Source organism: Phoca vitulina, unplaced genomic scaffold (genome assembly GCF_004348235.1).
Source record: "Phoca vitulina isolate PV1807 unplaced genomic scaffold, GSC_HSeal_1.0 scaffold89, whole genome shotgun sequence".
Classification (NCBI taxonomy): Eukaryota; Metazoa; Chordata; class Mammalia; order Carnivora; family Phocidae; genus Phoca; species Phoca vitulina.
In genome coordinates, this window is record NW_022589792.1 from 3,082,916 (window position 1) to 3,102,560 (window position 19,645).

General features: G+C 58.8%; 1 protein-coding gene across 1 annotated transcript; it reads left to right on the plus strand.

Annotated features, from left to right (window-relative positions):
• Window positions 1–729: 729 nt before the first annotated feature.
• Window positions 730–19,019, plus strand: ZSWIM4 (zinc finger SWIM-type containing 4). Its single transcript, XM_032396176.1, has 14 exons — window positions 730–1,086; window positions 3,082–3,283; window positions 4,741–5,097; window positions 5,702–5,850; window positions 5,959–6,109; window positions 6,929–7,096; window positions 7,718–8,077; window positions 9,362–9,499; window positions 9,847–10,101; window positions 10,621–10,756; window positions 13,266–13,420; window positions 14,578–14,741; window positions 16,546–16,627; window positions 17,010–19,019. Exons 1-14 carry the CDS (start codon window positions 934–936, stop codon window positions 17,867–17,869), a joined length of 3,330 nt encoding a protein of 1,109 aa, XP_032252067.1. The 5' UTR covers window positions 730–933; the 3' UTR covers window positions 17,870–19,019.
• The last annotated feature ends 626 nt before the right edge of the window (window positions 19,020–19,645 follow it).

Here is a 19,645-nt window from a genome sequence, read left to right on the forward strand (position 1 = left end):
GTTGAATCTTATGAAATTGCCATCATAGTAGGTCGAAAATCAGCAATTTCATATGACTCAACGTAATATTCAGGGCACAGAATGGATTGAGGGTTCTCAGCTTGGGGCATGGGTTGGGCCCTGTTGCTACAGAACAGGTCTGTAGCCCCCAAGAGCTCTACCGAGGGGCCTGTGATCCCCGCCACGCCCCCAAACATCAGAACTTGACTCCGCGCACAGAGAGGCTGAGAGAGTTTCTCGCCTCACACAGCCCAGAGGGAGGAGGGGCGGAGCTGCTGCCTTGGAATCCCGCCGCTCAGTCTCGCTCCCCGGCCGAGCCGTGTTGATTGTCCCCTTGCGGAGCCCGGAAGCGACCCTCAGTAAACAAAGCCGTGTGTGGGCGCAGCCCCAGCTGCCCGGGGCGCGCTGTCCAGCCGGAGGGGGGCGGGAGAGGAATGTTGTGAATGAACTCAGGGCCCTCCCCGAAACTCCGCATAAGGCCTGCGCCGCGGGGGTCCTCCCACTGTTATTGGCCGCCGGCGCCCCATGATTGACAGCCCGGCCCGATAAGCGCTCTGATTGGGCTTCCGCGCAAGGACAGGCAGCATATCCAGCGAGTGAACAACGAGAACTTGGGACGAGTCTGGCGGTGTAGCCAATAGCGGAGGAGATTCTCGGAGGCCGAGGGGGGTCCAATGGGGACGGGCGGTGGGGGCGGGACGACGGCGGAGGATAAAGCGGCGACTGAGGCAGCTTCATTGTTGTGAAGAGTCTTAAAGGGGCCGCATCACCCGGCCGGCCCGGCGCCGGGCGGGGGTGGGTGCGGCTGGGGTCCCGGGGCGGCCGAGCGCGGAAGACGCACTGGAAAGCGGGTAGGGGGCGCGGGAGCAGGTGACGCAAAGCGGGCATCGGACTGACCCCCCAACAGGCCCCGCCCCGGCCCCGGCCCGGCCGATGGACCCCCCAGCGGCCAAGCGGAGCCGGGGCTGCCCCGCGGGACCGGAGGAGCGCGATGCCGGGGCCGGGGCCGTGCGCGGCCGGGGCCGGCCCGAGGCGCTGCTGGACCTCAGTGCCAAGCGAGTAGCCGAGACCTGGGCCTTCGAGCAGGTGACGAGGGGTGGGGGGGGGAGGGACGCACCCCCAACCCCTTCTCCGACTTGCCTTTTCCTCCCCTGCCCAACCCCCAGCCTCCGGACCTGCCCGCGTACGAGACATCCCCAGAGATCCCCTCCAGGATCCTTAAGTCCGCCCCGAAACACCCTCTCATCCTCCCATTTCACTCCTTCAAGCCCTGTGACCCACCCCCATTCCTCCTGCCATCCCCGCCCTCCATCCCACAAGACACAGGGATGCCCTCAGCGCCCTAGATCCTAGCTCAGGACACTTCCTTCTTCTCCTGCCCCAGGGTCCTCGCACAACCCTGGGTACCCTCTTTTCCCACCTTATCCTCAGCTCCCAATTAAGGCACCCCATTCAATCCTCACTCCTCTTTCCAACTCCTACAAGCCACCCCCACTTGGGGGACACCCCCATCTCATCCCCTAGAGACTCCAGATCTCTGCCCCACACCCCCAGTAAAGAACTCCCCCATTTCTACAGACCCCAGCCTCAAGATACTCCTTTCTGTCCCCGATCCATGCCTCCAGAATCCACCTGTCCCCTGGGGAACCCCCCTCCTCCTCCAGATCCTTCCCTGGAGTCCTGCTCCCCTCCCTCAGTACTTTTGGGACCACCTCCCACCTGGGGCTGCCCAACCCCTCCAGTGTTAGGGTACCCTCCTACATTCCTCCTATTTCCCCGATGCTCACCCTCCCTCTGTCCCCCAGCCATTCTAGTCCTTCCATAGGTCGGCAGCAAGGGCAAGGCTTGGGTCATAGTACCTGTACAGGTGCCCCTGGAATCCCACCTCTGTAGTTTCTGGGGCTTCTGCCACAATGCCTCAGGGATGGGGCGGCTGGAGTCCCCTTTTCCAGCCTCAGAGTGTGCCCCTGGGGAATGGAGATGTGGCCTGGCTCTGACCAAGCCTGCTGCAGTCCCCATAGGCTCTGTCCTCTATCTGGCTTTGGGGGGGGTTCTTTGCTCCCTGGCCTCTCCAGAGTTAGGAAGCCTGCTGGGACCGATGAGTCTGGGCCAAGTGTGGATGGGGCAGGCTCTGATTCACGGCCTGGAAAATCCCTCCTTAGTCATCTGCCAACTGTCCCTGAGGCCTGAGCCAGTCACGGTCCTCCCACTTCCCCCAGAAACCCAGGCCTGGGACCTCTGGGAGGTCGCTGCCCCTTTATTGTGCGTGAGACACCCAGCATAATCCTGAAACCATCTCTCATGGTTCCCATGTACCCGCCCTGATCAGGCCTGGTGCTAGGAAAGCTCTTGGCCCTCAGAAGCTCCTGGAATCCTCTGCAGCCCTTTGGAGTTGTTGTTCTCCCTCCCACTTTGAGGAAACTGGAGCACAGAGAGGTTGAGAAACTTGCCCAAGGTCACTCAGCCAGTGAGTAGTAAGCCCAGATTGGAACATTGGTTCAACCAGCTTGGTTCACTGCCCAAATCCCACAGGGGTGGTGAGGACATCCCTCCCTTCCTGCAGGCCCTTGGAGGCTGAGAACGGAGCCTGTCTTGGGAGTCCGAGCTTGCCAGCTGAGACTGAGCAAGTGAATTCAACCCATCTCTGAGCCTCAGACTATCCACGCTGCAAAATGCGGTGATAACTAGTATCACTGAGATGTTACTATGAAAATTATGGAGAATCACATACACAAAGCTTTTAGCATAGTGTAGACTTAGAATGTGGAGGCCTCATCACTATTCTTATCACTTTTGTCTCCCTTTCTCCTGCCCCTTCAAAGCCTGGGAGGTGAGACTATGTTACGTCAGGACCTCAGACCTGACATCCAGGAGGGAAGTAGCAGAAAGTTCTAGAACACTGAGTACAGGCCAGGTGTTATTGCAAGCGCGATACTCAGGAGACAGGTGCTGTTAACATCCCCACCTCACACTTGAAAAAACAAGCTCAGAGAGGCAAAGTGACTTGCCCAGAGTCATACTGCTTGTAAGTGGCAAAGCCAGGATTCAAGCCGGGTTTCTAAGCCACCGCCCTTCCCACAGGTGGAAGAGCGGTTCTCCCGGGTGCCAGAGCCCGTCCAGAAGCGCATTGTGTTCTGGTCATTCCCACGCAGCGAACGGGAGATCTGTATGTATTCGTCCCTGGGCTACCAGCCCCCGGAGGGCGAGCATGATGCCCGGGTGCCCTTCACCCGCGGGCTGCACCTGCTGCAGACCGGGGCCGTAGACCGAGTGCTGCAAGTGGGTGAGTGCTTGCCCCCATCTCTGCCAGGGAGGCCAGGAGGTCCAGTGCAGATGTGGAGGAGAAGGGAGTAGAGGGGGGGCCTGGGCCAAGGCGAGGGGAGGTGCCAGACCTCTGGCTTCAATGCCCAGAGAGGGTTTTACAAGATATTGTGAGCTTAGGATCAGAGATCTGCCTAGACCCCAGGCCGCAGGCTTAGACGGGGCTCGGGGGAAGGATGGTGATCCAGAAAGCAGGGGAGGGGAGGTGTCAGAATTTAGGTGGCAAGAGCCAGCTAAGGGCGGAGGACTGAGGCTATTTCTAGATCCTAGGTGGAGGGCCACTATGGGGGTTGGGTACGGGATTCTGAGCTAAAGGCAAGGGTGGTCCTAGAGTCCTCAGACAGCTTGACTGGTGGGCGGGAGTAGAGGTGGTGACGCTGGGAGGAGGGCTGAGGAGCAATTTGTAAACCAGAGTGAGAGGAGGTTTCAAACCTCAGGCGGAGGGACCCAGTGATGCTGTGGGGCCGAGGTTTCAAGCCGGAGGTGAGAAGTAGTCTTAGACCTCAGGCAGAGGGACTCGGGTGGAAGTTGGGATCAGATGTTTAGGGATGGTGTCACATCAAGGCTTAGGTGGGAGCCTTGAGTAGAAGTTTAAGATCAGCTATGAGGGCTGGTCTTAGACCTCAGGCAGTGGGGTCCAGGTGAGGGAGGGTAGGGGGCAGAGGTTTGGAACTAGAGGTGAAAGAGGATTCTAGACCCCAGGGAGTGGGGCTCAGAAGGGGACAAGTAGAGGTTGAGCCAGAAAGCGAGTAAGCCCAGGAACAGTACACCTCCTAGCTGGAGGCAGGGGCTTGGCTAAGATGACCCTCCCTGAACCCTGTCAGCCTGGGGGCCCCCTTGCCTGGACATGGCCCAGCCCACCACAGGCTTGGCTATCTTCAGCCGGTATGAGGAAGCTGCCTTCTCTCTGCATGACGCAGTCAGGGCCAGATGGGGCCTGAGCTGCCCAACCAGTTGGGTAAGCCTGGCATCTGGGCTCCCCAGGGGCCAGGGAGGGGTGATGGAGTGGCCTGGCCCCTCGCCTGCCATATCAGCCCCTCACCCCCAAGTGTCACAGGCCTTGGGCATCTTCCCAGGAAGTTACGGGACTCCTGGAGCCCAGGCCGTATTCACAGTAACCCAAGGGCTGAGAAAACCACCTTCAGCATCATCACTATGATATTCTTCAGAATTAGAACAGGAGCAAGCATTTGACTGTATGCCTACAGGGTTCTAAGCACTTACCAAATATTAGCTCATTAAATCCTCTTACAGACGCATGAGGAAGATGTCACTATCCGTTCCCATTGGACAGAGAGATTAAGTGGCTTGCGCGCTAGGTTACTCCATGGGATTTGCACTTGGGTCTTGCCGTGCACCATGGACGAGCACCCCTGTCCTGGGGTGACACAGCGGTGGCTGGCTTGGCTTTGGTCTTAGGGTTCCATCTGAGCGGAAACATCCGGGAGCTGGGGGGCCCCGGAGAGCCCGAGCGCCTTTACCACGTCTCCATCAGCTTTGACCGCTGCAAGATCACGTCTGTGAGCTGTGGTTGCGACAACCGTGACCTCTTCTACTGCGCCCACGTGGTGGCCCTGTCGCTGTACCGCATTCGGCATGCCCGCCAGGTGGAGCTGCGGCTGCCCATCTCCGAAACGCTGTCCCAGATGAACAGAGACCAGCTGCAGAAGTTCGTGCAGTACCTCATCAGCGCCCACCACACCGAGGTGCTGCCCACCGCCCAGCGCCTGGCTGACGAGATCCTCCTGCTGGGCTCCGAGATCAACCTGGTGCACGGTAAGGGCCCCCCGGGGACCTGATGGTGGCGGCATCCTCAGGTCCCCTTGATCCTTGAGTGGGGGTGGGGAGGGCGCCCTTGCCTGAAGTCGAGGTCACACACCTACTAAGTGGCAGATCCTGGATCTGACCTGGCCCCGGGCACGGGGAGCTTCAGCCCCAGGGTGTGGGTGCCCCAAGAGCACAGGAGCCAGCCTGAGTGTGGGTGGGTAGAGGGCATGAAGGGTATGTGTGGCCCATGGGGGTGTCAGGGGTGGGGTATGAGTGGGGGATAGACTGGGAGCTCTTGGGAGGGTTGGGAGCTACAAGAGGCTGTGGGAGGATGGGGGAGGATGGAGGGTGGGGGCGATGGATGAGTGGTGGATAATTGAGGATGGCGATGGGTGGATGATGGGGTGTTGGGGTGACCTGCGGGTGTGGAAAAGCGGATGCGCTGAGCCCACGGATGGTCAAGTAGGACGGCAGGTGAATGCGGAGCTGGCTGGAGCTGGCGGGCTCCGGTGGGAGGGGCTTTGATCGGGATCAACGTGGCCTGGCGGGGGTGGACAGAGGGGGCCGGAGGGAGATTGGAAACCCCAGCCTCACTGTCCCTCCCTCCCCGCAGGTGCCCCGGACCCCACGGCCGGCGCAGGCATCGAGGACGCCAACTGCTGGCACCTGGACGAGGAGCAGATCCAGGAGCAGGTGAAGCAGCTGCTGTCCAACGGCGGCTACTACGGCGCCAGCCGGCAGCTGCGCTCCATGTTCGGCAAGGTGCTGGCGGGCACGGCGGGCACGGCGGGCACGCGGCGGCCCGGGACTCAAGGCCCTGGCACCTCGCCCCCTCCTCACCACGCCGTCCCTGCCCCCATCTCGGCACAGGTGCGGGAGATGCTGCGGATGCGGGACTCCAACGGGGCGCGCATGCTGATCCTCATGACCGAGCAGTTCCTGCAGGACCCGCGCCTGGCCCTGTGGCGGCAGCAGGGCGCGGGCATGACCGACAAGTGCCGGCAGCTGTGGGACGAGCTGGGTAAGGCCTGGCCCGAGGCGCATGGCGCGCAGCGGGGCTTCGGCGCCCGGCGGGCTCTGGCTGCCAGGTCGTGCTCACCCCGACATTAGCCTCTGGCCCCCGAATCCCTTCCGTGTTCGCTAGCACCTCTGATGCTGGAGGCACTGTGGGGGGTGGGGGCCTGGGCAGGAAACAAGGGATTGACCCCCTGCGCTCCGGAGCTGCGGAGCTGACACCTGGCGGCGGAGACGGACAAAAAATACTACAGACGCATGAGTCCTTTTCTGCAAGGGCCGGTAGTCAGTCCCTTTGACTCTGTGGGCCGTTGGTCTCTGTCATAGCTTCTCTGGCGGCATTCCAACACAATCGTATTTAGAGACTCTATTTATGGGAAGTTCATGTAATTTTCACAAGTCACAAAATATTCCTCTGACGTATTTTTCCTCAACCATTTAGAAATGGAAAAGTAAATCTTAGCTTGCAGGCCATTCAAAACCAGGTGGCAGGTTCAGTTTTATGCACGGGCAGTAGTCTGCTGACCCCTGTAATACAGGGTGGTAAGTGCTATAGGGGAAAAAAACAGCAAGAGGAGTCTGACAGCCTGGGGTCGAATCCTGCCTTCCCACTTCCCCAGCTGTGTGACCTTGAGCAACTGCTTTTGCCTCTCTGTGCTGTAACGTGAAGAGACTATCGGTTGCAACCTCCAAGGCCCGAGATGAGGGGTAAACAGAGGCCAGTGCCCAGCGCACACTAGGTACTCCACACGTGTGTGTGGCTACTTTTGGCGTGAATGTCGAGCCTCCCTCATGCCCACGTTCACCGGCCACCCTCCGTCCCCAGGGGCCCTGTGGGTGTGTGTCGTCCTGAGCCCCCACTGCAAACCAGAGGAGCGGGTGAGCTGGCTCCAGCTGCTTGGCAAGTGGGACAAGCTGGACGTGTGCCCGCTGGAAGAGGGCAACTACTCTTTCGATGGGCCCAGCCTGCAGCCCACCGTGGCCCTCAGCCCAGGTAGGAGAGGGGCGCCCGGCCCTTGCCTGTCCTCCCCGCCAGGAGGGAGTGAGTGCCCAGGCCAGGGCGGCGGGCAGCTCGAGGTGCATGAAGGGAAAGGCTTAAGACGCCGGTAGTTCTGGGCTGGTCTCCCCACTCAGCCTCCTCCTGGCCGTGGAGGCGGGGATGGGGTGGGGGGCACTGGGAGAAAAGGAAAAAGATATTTAGAAGAGAGAGGCAGAGATGGAGGGAGAGAGAGACAGGAGAAAGAGGAATGGGGTATGGGGAGAGACGGAGGGAGGAAGAGAGGGATGAAGTCTGGGGAGGGGGCAGGATGGATAGACATACGGACAGTTATTCACCCTCCATTGTCATTTGACACGAAGGGCTGTAATAGCGCACACACACACACACACATGCACACGCAGCGCGCGCGCACACGCACACACACATGCACACGCACATGCACACACAGCACGCGCTCACGCATCTTTGAAAGGCTGTTTAAAGGATCTGGGCAGATGACACACTGCCATCGCTGTGCCCAGGGTCTAGTCCCAAGCTGGTGCTCAGTCAGGGGAGCTGGCCTCGGCCCGAGCGCTAGGGCCCCCTACCCAGGCCATGTGGGCGCCCCTCCCGCAGGCCCGGAGGAGGAGGAGGAGGAAGAGGAGGCGGCGGCCGCAGGTTCCCGCCACACCGTCTTCGGCCGCGCCCTCCAGGCCGGGTCGCTGCACTGGAGTGACGCCCACCTGCAGAGGATCCTGGCCAGCGACTCCTATGGCCCCAGCCTCACAGGCACCATGGGCAGTGAAAAGCCAACCTTTGACCCCCAGGGCCGCCCACTGTGGCTGGGCGAGCCCTTCCCCACCGCCTGCGCCCGCGTGGACACCCTGCGTGCCCACGGATACCCCCACCAGGCCCTGCGGCTGGCAGGTGCCATCATCAACACGCTCCGGCTACAGCGGCGGCATCAGCTCGAGAGCTACAAGCAGCAGAAAAAAGGTGGGTGCCACGACCGCCCTGCTCCCCTGGGCCGTAGGCACAGACGCCGACTCGGGGTCCCATCAGGAAAGCCAGGCCACCCGAAGGAGTCTTGAGCCAAAAAGAACTTAATACGGGGGATTGAGGGCTCACAAAAGTACCGGAAGGGCTGTAGGATTGAAAATCAGAGAAGCCACTGCTCAGGTTCAAGAACTTGAACTTCAGAAGCACAGGGATTGCAGCAAACTGCTGACAGTGAGTGAGCTCAGCAGCCTGCAGCCCTGGCTGGGGGGCCACTCCCAAGAGAATACTCAGAACCTGCTGGCAAAACCTCCTGTCTGTGCCCTGCAGATAGCCACACACCTGCTCACGGAGGCTGCAGGAGAATCAGGGCCTCCTGGCCCAGCCTCCGTACCTCACACAAAGGAGCCTGGGACTTGTAGTTTCCAAGCTTCCAGCCCCTGTGGTACGGGGCGGGTGCCAGTCACAAGTCTTTCAGGAACAGGGACGCAGTGTGGCCAGATCTCCCAATTTTCCAAGACAGGCCAGAAATCTGCATTATGCAATGTACAATTTACTGATTTTTAAACATGGGAAACAAAGTCAAATTTGTGTTAGAGAAAAAAAAAAAGCCAGACCGTATGGGTCAAAAAAAGAACATGTTTGTGGATAAGCTATGGGGAGGCAGAAGGGAGGCCACCAGTTTCATTGTCTGGGTGATGGGTCAGTTATCAGGAAATTGAACCCCAGGTGTCATGGAACCCTGGGGGACCTGGGACCCCAGCAGAGTCCTGCCTCGGCCTAGAGGCACAGGGAAAGCCCCCCAGAACAGGTGAGAGCTATGCTGAGATCTTACAGATGTACAGGAGCTTCCCAGGAGGAGAGGAAGGAGGAACAGTGTTCCAGGTAGAAGGAACAGCAGGGGCAGGAGCCCAGAGGCAGGAGAGGGCACGGCTCATGGGAGGAGATTGGAGAATGGGGCTTTCAGATGGGGCAGGTGGCCACATGGGGCCCTGAAAGCCAGTTGGGCTCGAGAGGTGGGAGGGAGGAGAAAGACAGTGAGTGGTTGTTTTCCGAAGTGCCCGGTTTCACCCCTGTGTCCCTGCCAGGCCAGGGTCTGGCTGTGGGACAGGAGGCCAAGACTGTGGAGGTGAGGGCTGCTGCAGAGCTCCTGGGCAGAGAGGATGGCTGCCTGGTGGGCAGGTGGTGGGCGGGCACCGGGAGGCTGGGCTGGGGTTCAAGGAGAGAAGCCCCCCTACCTAGACTTGTGGGGGACAGGCGTTGAGCCCCTTATACTGCCTGCAGAGCTGCTGCAGAAAGGTAACAGCTGCATCACCAACACGGAAGGCTGGGTGGGCCACCCCCTGGACCCCATTGGCTGCCTCTGCAGGGCGCTCCTGGAAGCCTGCCGCCTGGAGGAGGAGACCCTCACCCTTTACCCAGGTACCTACATTGGGGCCCCTGGGAGGAAATGGGACATTTCCCCTTCCCCCTCCCCAGCCCAGTACCCCAAGAAAGTGGGGCCACACTCTTATCCTTGGTGACGTCTCTACACTTGGCCACACCCCCTGGCCAGTGCCAGGAGCCAACAGACTTCACTTCTCCTGAAAGCGAGGCCACCGCAGACCCACCTCTCTGCTGGTAGAAGGTGTCTGGTCAGTGCTGGGAGCTGCTGGGTTCCCCATAAGCCCAACCCCCCAGTCCCCGTGTTTGAGTTGAAGAGCCCCCGGGGTCCCCGGAGGGGGCGCCCCCCCCCCGCCCCCAGCAGCCCTGGAACCCATTTCCCACAGACTCGGGGCCCGAGAAGCGGAAGGCGGCCTACCAGCACGTGCCGGTGCCCGGGAGTCCCGGGGAGTCCTACTTGGCGCTGGCCCTTGAGGTGGCACTGCTGGGCCTGGGGCAGCAGCGGGCCCTGCCCGAGGGACTGTACGCACAGGACAAGGTGGTGCGCAGCGAGGAGCAGCTGCTCGCCCTGCTAGAGGAGGTGGAGCTGGACGAGCGGCTGGTGCAGGTGCTGCGCAAGCAGGCGGGGCTGCTGCTGGAAGGTGAGGCCCCGCCCCCAGCCGGGGGTGGGGGGGGGGGTCCTGCCCCTGTCCTCTAGTGGCCTGGTGGCTGCTGGATCAGGAGGCCGCGTCTCCTGCCCCTTACAGTTCGCTGCTACCTTAAAGGTGAGATCAGCCCTAGAAAGTGCCTGCTGCCAATAGGGCTGGGGGTGGGGGTGGGGGGGGGGAGGCCCCACCCCTTGCCCCCTTTGGCGTCAGGAAGCCTGGTCCTTGTGAGGCCCCACCCCTGGAGCAGGTGTAGCCCCACCTCTACCTTCCGGCCCCGCCTTGCATCTGCATCCTGCGCCCCCACCAAGGGGTGCCCAGGGTCTCTTCTTCGGATTTTCCAGGGCTTTACTGTCTCAGCCCTGCACTACCTCCCCCGCCCACCTCTCTAGCCCCTAACCCAGCCGCTCTACCTGGGGACCAGCCCATCCCCTCCTCAGAGCCTGGGGTGTGAGGAGACCTGGGGGGGGGTGATGAGCCCTCGCGGGGGGAGCTGAGCTCAGGATGCCCCTGCAGGGGGTCCTTTCAGCGGATTCGGAGAAGGGCTCTTCCGGGAGAGCGTGCCCATGCACACCTGTGCCCGATACCTGTTCACCGCGCTGCTGCCCCACGACCCCGACCTGGCCTACCGCCTCGCGCTGAGAGCCATGAGGTGAGAATGGGCCGCTGGGGACTCGGCCCAGGGGACTGGGCAGGATTGGAGGGTGACAGTCACCCTTGGAGCCCCATCCTCCCGCCAGAAACTCACAAGCTGGTTGATTCCGTCTCCCCCAGGCTGGCATCCCAGGTTGCCCTGTGTTTTTGATTCTTAAGTAAACATGTATATTATTATTTTGAATTTGAGAGAGATCCACATGGCACAGAATTCAGAGTTCTTGTCCAAACATTTTTGTCCTTGCTTACCCAAATCTCTCTGGAGACAAGCAGTGTCACCACTTTCTTCTTATCTATCCCACAAGAATCAAGATTTCTGCAAATCCATAATCTGGAAATTGAAGGCTGGTCTTCCTTTTACACCCATGATGCGTCCTGTGTCTGTTCCTTCCTCCTTATTTTCACTGAACTTGGCATCTTAAAGGTTTGGTTGTATCAAATAGCATGTGAACTGCTATAAGGATGTATCATAAAAGAACCAATTTAGAGTTGATAGACAATTGACACTATTTCCCCAAAAACGTTGCTGTGAATAACCTTATCATTTTTCATGTACCAATTGACCACAGAAGCAGAATTTTTAAAGGCCCCCCTGGGTAGTACATCATGCCCAACAAGGTGAATTCTGTCCCCGGTCTCTGATCCCATCATCCAGAGATACCTATTAACAATTTAGGGTGCATCTTTCCAGAATATTTGGAAAGAGTAATCTGTGAAGAGCTGTGATTTCTAAGCCAGGAACCAGCACATGACAGCCCCTGGGCCAGATGTGGCCTGCCACGTGTTAAACCCATGAGATCAGATCAAGCTTTTACATTTTTAAGTGTTTAGAAATAAAAGAATATTCTGTGACACATGGAAAGTAATATGAAACTCAAGTTTCAGTGTCCAGCAATAAAGTTTTATTGGCACACAGCCACGCTCATTCATTTACGTATTGTCTGGGGCTACTTTTGCGTGGCAATGGCAGAATTGAATGGTTGTGACAGAGACCAAATGGCCCCCCCACAGAGCCGAAAATATTGACTGTCCAAACCTGTGCAAAAAAAAAAAAAATGGTGCTGATCCCTGGTCCAAATCCACGACTCACATCACCTCATGTAATCTTTTTTTTTTTTTAAGATTTTATTTATTTATTTGAGAGAGAGACAGAGAGAGAGAGAGCACGAGCAGGGCAGAGGCAGAGGGAGAAGCAGACTCCCCGCTGAGCAGGGAGCCCGACTCGGGACTCGATCCCAGGACCCCGGGATCATGACCTGAGCCGAAGGCAGATACATAACCGACTGAGCCACCCAGGCGCCCCTACCTCATGTAATCTTACCAACCTAGAGAAATAAGCATGTTTACCCCATTTTACACATAAACACGCTTAAGGTGTGTCCAGAGTCACATGTCGAGGAAATTTCGATAATATTTGAAACCAGAATAGTCTTAACTCCTATTGCATGCTGTTGATCACATCTAACAACTTTGAAGAACTTTCTACATATAAAATACATATATATGGGCTAGACGGCCCATAGAGTGGGCCGTCTAGCAATATACCCCTAGTGGGTGTGTAAAGCCATTCCAAAAATGTTTGCTGTCCATCCACCCATTGTGTACTGCTGCTGGAGATCCAGCAGTGAACAGAATAGTCACAAATGCCTGCCCTCATGTAGCTGACGCTTTAGTGAGGGAGATAAAATAATAAGTTATTTTAAATAAGTATTAAATTAATAGGTAAACTATGTTGTGTGTCAGGTGGTGACCTATAGCAAAGAAGGCGTGGGAGAAGTTGGGAGTGGGAATTTCACATGTGGGGGTGTCAAGGAAGAACCCACTGAAAAATATTTGAGTTAAGACTTGAGGGAGGTGAGGGGCGCCTGATTGGCTCAGTCTTTAAGCGTCTGCCTTCAGCTCAGGTCATGATCCCAGGGTCCTGGGATCGAGTTCGCCGTCGGGCCCCTTGCTTGGCAGGGAGCCTGCTTCTCCCTCTGTCTGCTGCTCCCCCTGCTTGTGTTCCCTCCCCCTCTCTCTCTCTGACAAATAAATAAATAAAATCTTTTTTTTTTTTTTTTTTTAAAAAGAGAGACTTGAGGGAGGTGAGGGAGAAGCTGCAAGGATGTCTGGGGAAGAGTGTTCCTGACAGAGGGAATAGCATATGCAAAGGCCCTGAGGTAGGACTGTGCCTGGTTGTATTTGAGGGACGTTGAGGGGAACAGTGGCTGGAGCAGAGTGAGAATGGGAAGGGGGGTGACAGAAGGACTACTGGGGGGCTGCATCAGGACACAAACAATCTCCTCACATTTTTATCAGCCCTTGGTGCATGAATAGAGCATTGTTTATTTAATCGACCCCCAGGTGGTGAGCACAAACAGTACTCCAGTGAACATCTGGCACACACATCTTCCGTCTTCCTGCGTGCCCGTGGCTTTGCTGGCCCAAGCAGGGAGGCTCCAGTTGAGGCAGGAGGCTCCAACCTCCTCTCAGCATGGGCTTGCTTCTCCCCCCTCCACTCCCACCAGGCTGCCTGTACTGGAGACAGCGTTTCCAGCCGGAGAAGCTCACCCCACCCCGCTGGACTCCATCATGAGCAACCGCTTCCCCCGCTGGTTTATCCTTGGCCACCTGGAGACGCGCCAGTGCGAGCTGGCCTCTGCCATGCTGACAGCTGCCAAGGGTGAGGACAGAGGCTGCCCCCTGTCCCGTTCCCCCGCTCCCCTGTCCTCTGCCTTCTCTTTCCTCTGTTCCCTCATCCCTTCCCTCTCCTTTTTATCCTTTCATCAAATTTCTGTCTTCCTTGAGCACTTTCTAGATGGACCAGGCACTGTCCCAGGTGCTGAGGAGTGACCAACACTGTTCCAAGGCCTGTGCCCTGTGGTGTTCCATTCTAGGGGGGGCAGACAGACCCTAAACAAGGCCAAACACTTAGTGACGTCACTTAGTGAGCAAGCAGGGAATAAGGGCCGTGGAGGAGGAAAAGCAGATGAACACTTAAGCCAAGAGGGCGGAGCTGTTGCCTGCATCTGGTGTCCCTGTCACCTTGAGTCGCCATAACAGCTCTGCTCTGGGGCTGGGAGTCCAAGGTCCGGGTGCTTGGTGGGTTCCCAGGGAGGACTCTCTTCCTGGCTTGCCACCCTCCTGCTGTGTCTTCACAAGGCAGAGAAAGAGAGCGCTCCCGATTTCTTCCTCTTCTCAGGACACTCATGCCATCATGCTGGGGATGAGGGCTTCCCCGTGAATTTGGGGAGGGCTCTGTCCAGGCAGGGAGAGCATTCCAGGCAGAGGGAACAGCCAGTTCAAAGGCCCTGAGGCTGGACCGTGCCTAGAATGTTTGAGGAGCGCAGGAGCGAAGTGACAGAACTGTAGGCTCTGGGCCAACGATAAGAGCAATCAAAGCTCACAGTTGTATGCTCTTGACCCATGAAAGCCTTTCGAGTACGGGCTCACCGTGGCCCTGGGAGGCAGGTACCCTTGCGCTAGTATGACCCATTTTACAGATCGGGCAGCTGAGGCACAGAAAGGTCAAGCGACTCGCTTGGCGTCACATAGCTAGTGAATGGCGGGACGGGGATTGAACCCTGGTGTTCTGGGACCAGAATCACTGCCCTTGACAATTAGGGGTCCCTAGGTGGCTTCCTCCTGCTGGGTGGTGGGGAGAGGAGAGGAGAGAGGGAGTGGCAAGAGTGGTCTGGATCTTCCCAGAGCCATTGCCGGCTACCTCTGCCTCCTCACACGTGGGCACCTGGGTGGAGGAACCTGGGTGGACAGGTCAGGCGGCAGCAGGGGCTGGTGCCCGGTGTGCCGACCGTGCCCTCCTCCCTCCCTGCACCCCAGGAGACCCCAAGTGGCTGCATGCGGTACTGGGCTCCATCCAGCAGAACATCCACTCGCCTGCCCTGCTCTTCAAGCTGGCACAGGACGCCTGCAAAACGGCCACCCCGGCCAGTGCGCCTCCCGACACCACGCTGCTGGGCATTGCGCTGGAACTGGGCCTGCAGGTGAGGGTCAGAGGGGGGATGCTGCCTGAGGACAGGCCTCAGCGGCAGTGGCAGCTCTGGGAGTAAGGGTCCCGGGAATGGGGGACTGGGGTCACCAGTGGGGGATGGGCCTGTGAATGAGGGACTCCAGGGCAGAGTCTGAAGGTGAGCATCCCCTCCTGGGGGTGTGGCTGAGGAGGAGGATGCGGGGCACGGGTCCTGTAGGTGAGTGGGTGGGCCACAGGAAGAAGCCGGGCCTAGGGTGCTGGCCTTGGGGTGGGGCCTGGAGCTGGTGTGCCCACTGGGTGGGTTGGGCTGAAGCCCAGGGAGCAGAGCCTCTGGATGAGGAGCTTGCTTGGGGGCAGGGCCTGTGGGGGACCAGTCTAGAAGGAAAGGTTGCTGCTGAGGGGGAGGGTCCTGAAGGCGAGAAGCTGCCTCTGCAGATGAGGTCTGTGGTTGAAAGTCCTTGAGGCAGGGCCTGGGAGCTGGGGCCTTCGCCAGGGGCCCGGCAAGGGCTGTCCTGCTGGGGCAAGTCAGAGACCACCATGGGTGCTGCCTATAGGTGAGGAGTCAGCTGCAGGGTATGGGACCCGGAGGGGGCAGGGCCTCAAGAGTGTGGCCAAAGTAAAGTAAGAATGGAGAACAGTTTGGGGCAGGCTTGCAGGGTGGGGTGGGACCTTCCCGGGTAGAACCTGCCCTCAGGGGGCCTGCAGAAGGCGGAATTAGTCCCGAACAATCTCCTGTGGGGAAGTGGAATCATTGTAGGGGGTCTGGGGGAGGTGAGATGAGGGAGGGATCCTTTAGAGAGGTGAGAGAGGTGACCCACTCCTTAGGAGCTTCCAGTGGCAGAGTCCACCAGACAGGCCCTGAGGGGGAGGCACACAGGGAGGGTGCTTATTGGGGATAGGACCTGAAGAAGGTAGGGGCCTGAAGGGCAGGTGCTTTGTTGGGGCCCACAGGGGGAAATCTGCTGACGTGAAGCATGGAACTTTCCAGAGAGAAGGGGCAGGTTGGATTGCTGTCTGGGGTAGGCACCACGGAGCCTCAGGATAACACCCACAATAATAGCAGTAACAGTAATGCTGGCATGGGCTGAGCACTTAGAAGCAACAGATACTGTGCAAGATCTTTTTTTTGGAAGGGAGCGCCTAGGTGGCTCAGTTGTTAAGCGTCTGCCTTCAGCTCAGGTCATGATCCCAGGGTCCTGGGGTCGAGCCCCGCATCGGGCTCCCTGCTCAGCAGGAAGCCTGCTTCTCCCTCTTCCACTCCCCCTGCTTGTGTTCCCTCTCTAGCTGTCTCTCTCTCTCTGTCAAATGAATGAATAAAATCTTTTTTTTTTTTTTAATCTTTTAAAAAAAAAAAAATCTTTTTTTAAAACAACTATTTTTTATTTTTTATTTTTTTAAGATTTTATTTATTTATTTGAGAGAGAGAGCATGAGCAGGAGGGGCAGAGGGAGAAGGAGAGGTCAAAACAGACTCCCCGCTGAGCAGGGAGCCCGACGCGGGGCTCGATTCCACGACCCTGAGACCATGACCTGAGCCGAAGGCAGCCACTCAACCAACTGAGCCACCCTGTGCAAGATCTTTACCTGAAAATTTGCACTGAATTCTTAGAGCCCTGAGGTAGAGGTTTTCAATCCCCATTTTACAGAGGAGGAAAATGAAGGCCCAGGAGGTGAGGCCACTTGTCCGGATCACGTGGCTCACCGCCGATTCAACCCTTAACGCCCAAGTCTCCTGGGCCCCTCAGGATCCCTGATCCCCTCTGTAGGCCAGCGCGAGGTTTTGGGTGATCCCCTTCTCTCGCCCTTCCCGGGCCGCAGGTGATGCGCATGACCCTGAACACCATGACCTGGCGGCGGCGGGAGATGGTGCGGTGGCTGGTCAGCTGTGCCACAGAGATCGGTGAGTCCCCGAGGGAACCTGCCACCCATCTCCCTGTGGAGAGAGAAGCAGAGCCTTTTCCCTGGCTCCAGCCCGAGGTCAGGGCTTACGCTGGTGGGGAGGCGGGCTGGGGGGACAGAGCTGGACGAAGGCCTGGAAGCTGGCCAGGCTGAAGTGGCTTGGAGAAGGGACAGGAGCCCTGAAGCATAGGTAGACCCCCCACGCATTCTCCCCACCCCCCTTTGGAAGATGAAGTGCGGTTTGTGTCGAGCTGGGGGTGGAAGCAGAGGGGTTGTGTCTTCAGCCCCAGCGGGCGGGGATGGCGGCCTGAGGGCAAACCCGGGCACACCCGAGCGGCCCCTGCCCTCCTTCCTGGCCAACTTTGCCCTCTTGCCGCCCCCAGGCCCGCAAGCCCTGATGAATATCATGCAGAACTGGTACTCCTTATTCACGCCGGTGGAGGCTGCCACCATCGTGGCGGTGACGGGCACCACGCACGCCACGCTGTCGCGGCTGCAGCTGGACGCGGCCCGGCGGGAGGAGCTCTGGGCCTGTGCGCGCACCCTGGCCTTGCAGTGCGCCATGAAAGACCCGCAGAACTGCGCGCTGCCGGCGCTCACGCTGTGTGAGAAGAACCGCGCGGCCTTCGAGGCCGCCTACCAGATCGTGCTGGACGCGGCGGCCGGCGGCCTGGGCCACGCGCACCTCTTCCCGGTGGCGCGCTACATGGAGCAGCGCGGCCTGCCGCTGCGGGCCTACAAGCTGGCCGCGCTGGCCCTGGCCCAGCTCAGCATCGCCTTCAACCAGGACAGCCACCCCGCCGTCAACGATGTGCTCTGGGCCTGCTCGCTCAGCCACTCGCTGGGCCGGCACGAGCTCTCCGCCATCGTCCCCCTCATCATCCGCAGCATCCACTGCGCCCCCATGCTCTCTGACATCCTGCGCCGCTGGACCCTCGCGGCACCTGGCCTGGGGCCCCTGGGGGCCCGCCGCGCCGCCAAGCCGCTGGGTGCCGACCGGGCTCCGCTCTGCCAGCTCCTGGACGCCGCGGTGGCCGCCTACATCGCCACCAGCCACTCCCGCCTCACGCACATCAGCCCGCGGCACTATGGCGACTTCATCGAGTTCCTGGGCCAGGCCCGGGAGACCTTCCTGCTGGCGCCTGACGGGCACCTGCAGTTCGCCCAGTTCTTGGAGAACCTCAAACAGACCTACAAGGGCAAGAAGAAGCTCATGCTCTTGGTGCGGGAGCGCTTCGGCTGAGGGGCAGCAGGCCGCGGCGGGGACCCCCTTGGTCCCTGCTCCTGTGGCGCCAGCTCTCCATCAGGGGCCTCAACACTGGGGGCCCATGTGGCATTTCAGTATTAAGTCAGGGAAGGAGCCCGGCCGGAGCTAGGTGGTCTTACCTGCCATCCCCACCAAACCCTGCTGGAGGGGGGACCACGGGGAGGGGGGGGTGATGTCCTGCCACATGCGTGCCTAGGAGTGTGTGAGCGAGTGTGCGAGACACAAGGATCAGAAGCCATACCACCACACAGAGGCCTGGAAGGGGGTGTGTGCTTGGGCAGCTGGTATGACCCCGCCTTGGGCACCCCAAAAGCAATAGGCAAGCTCTCCCTCCCCAAACTCGCAGGCCCGGCTTGGACTGGGGGTGGGGGTGGGGGCTGCAAGGCAGGACTTTCCAGAAACTGGCTCTTAAAGTCAATGTAGCAGACCCTCCCCACACCCCACTCTGGGTGGCCAGGGGACTTGTGTTAGGGCATCTAAATCTCCTTTTATACCCTCCCCTCACTGCCTCAGGGGCCCCATTCCGCAGCCCTATGCCCGTGCCAGGCTGCCCAGCTGGGACCGACGGCTCATCCCCACTGAAGGATTTAAAGAGGCCTCAGGCCTCAGCCACATACCTCACCCCCCCAGTCCAGCCAGGACTCCCATTCCCGAGGATGCCAAGGTCCCAGTGTGGGCTCGAGGGGTCACTACTGTCCCTCCCCCTACCTGCTAGTCACTGGACATACAACTCAGGAACTGAGCCAGGCTCATGCTGTCCTCCAAACCTGGTGTTGGGGGGAGACAAGCCCAGGAGAGCCAGGGACCCCCACCCCAGATCTGGAGAGGAGAGAGGTTGGCATCTTGGTATTTTCTGGCTCTGTCTCTGGCTCTGCCTTTCTCCTCCTCCATGTCCCTGCTCCACCCCTTCATCTTACTCTCCCTTTCCATATTTCCCTCTATTTCTCCTATTTGTGGCTCTGAATCGCAGCTGCTGTCTCTCTTGGGTCTCCCTTGCCCCACCTTGGCCCAGGGACGAGGAGGGAGAGTGTCCCACCCCGATCACCCCCCTCTGTCTTTTCTCCTCTTGTAATTAAGGACAAAATCATGTCATTTTGTAACTTTTTTTCTATTTATTGAACTGTATATTGTATTTCCTTTCTCCTTTTTTTTTTTTTTAAATATTGAACACAGCTTTTGAGACTGAGGTGTGTCCCCTCTCCCCCACCCCAGACCAGGGCTCCCTGATCCCTCCACAGAAAATCTCCAGCCTTGCTTGCTCGGGGCACAACTTCAAGAGAGGGATGGAAGGGTGCAGACTGCTGGTTTCACCCAGTGGCTCTAGTGTAGATACTATCAGATAGGGCTGACCCCCAAGAGGAGTGCTTTATACCTGTCACCTGTTACAACGCCTGTCCCAACAGTCCTACGAGTCGGGAGGAATATCCTTCCCATTTTACAGAGGAGAAAACTGGGGTCCCAAAGTTTAAGGAAAGGGTACCAATTTTAGGAAGAGACAGAGCTTTACTATGCTGGAGCCAACTGACCCTGGCCACCTCAGGCTTCACGGTCCTTACAGTGCTGGCAACGGCCACTAGGGGGTGCCCTGGCTCCAGACACCGCTACTGGGGGTACTTGTCTCCCAAGTTGCTGAGCACCGGGGCCGTGTCAGTTAATGGGTGCACCTGGGAGGGGAAGACATACCCCTCCCCACCAAACAAAGATGGGAATCCTGGGCTTGGGCTAGGCCTTGGTGGGCGGGCTCTGGCGTTG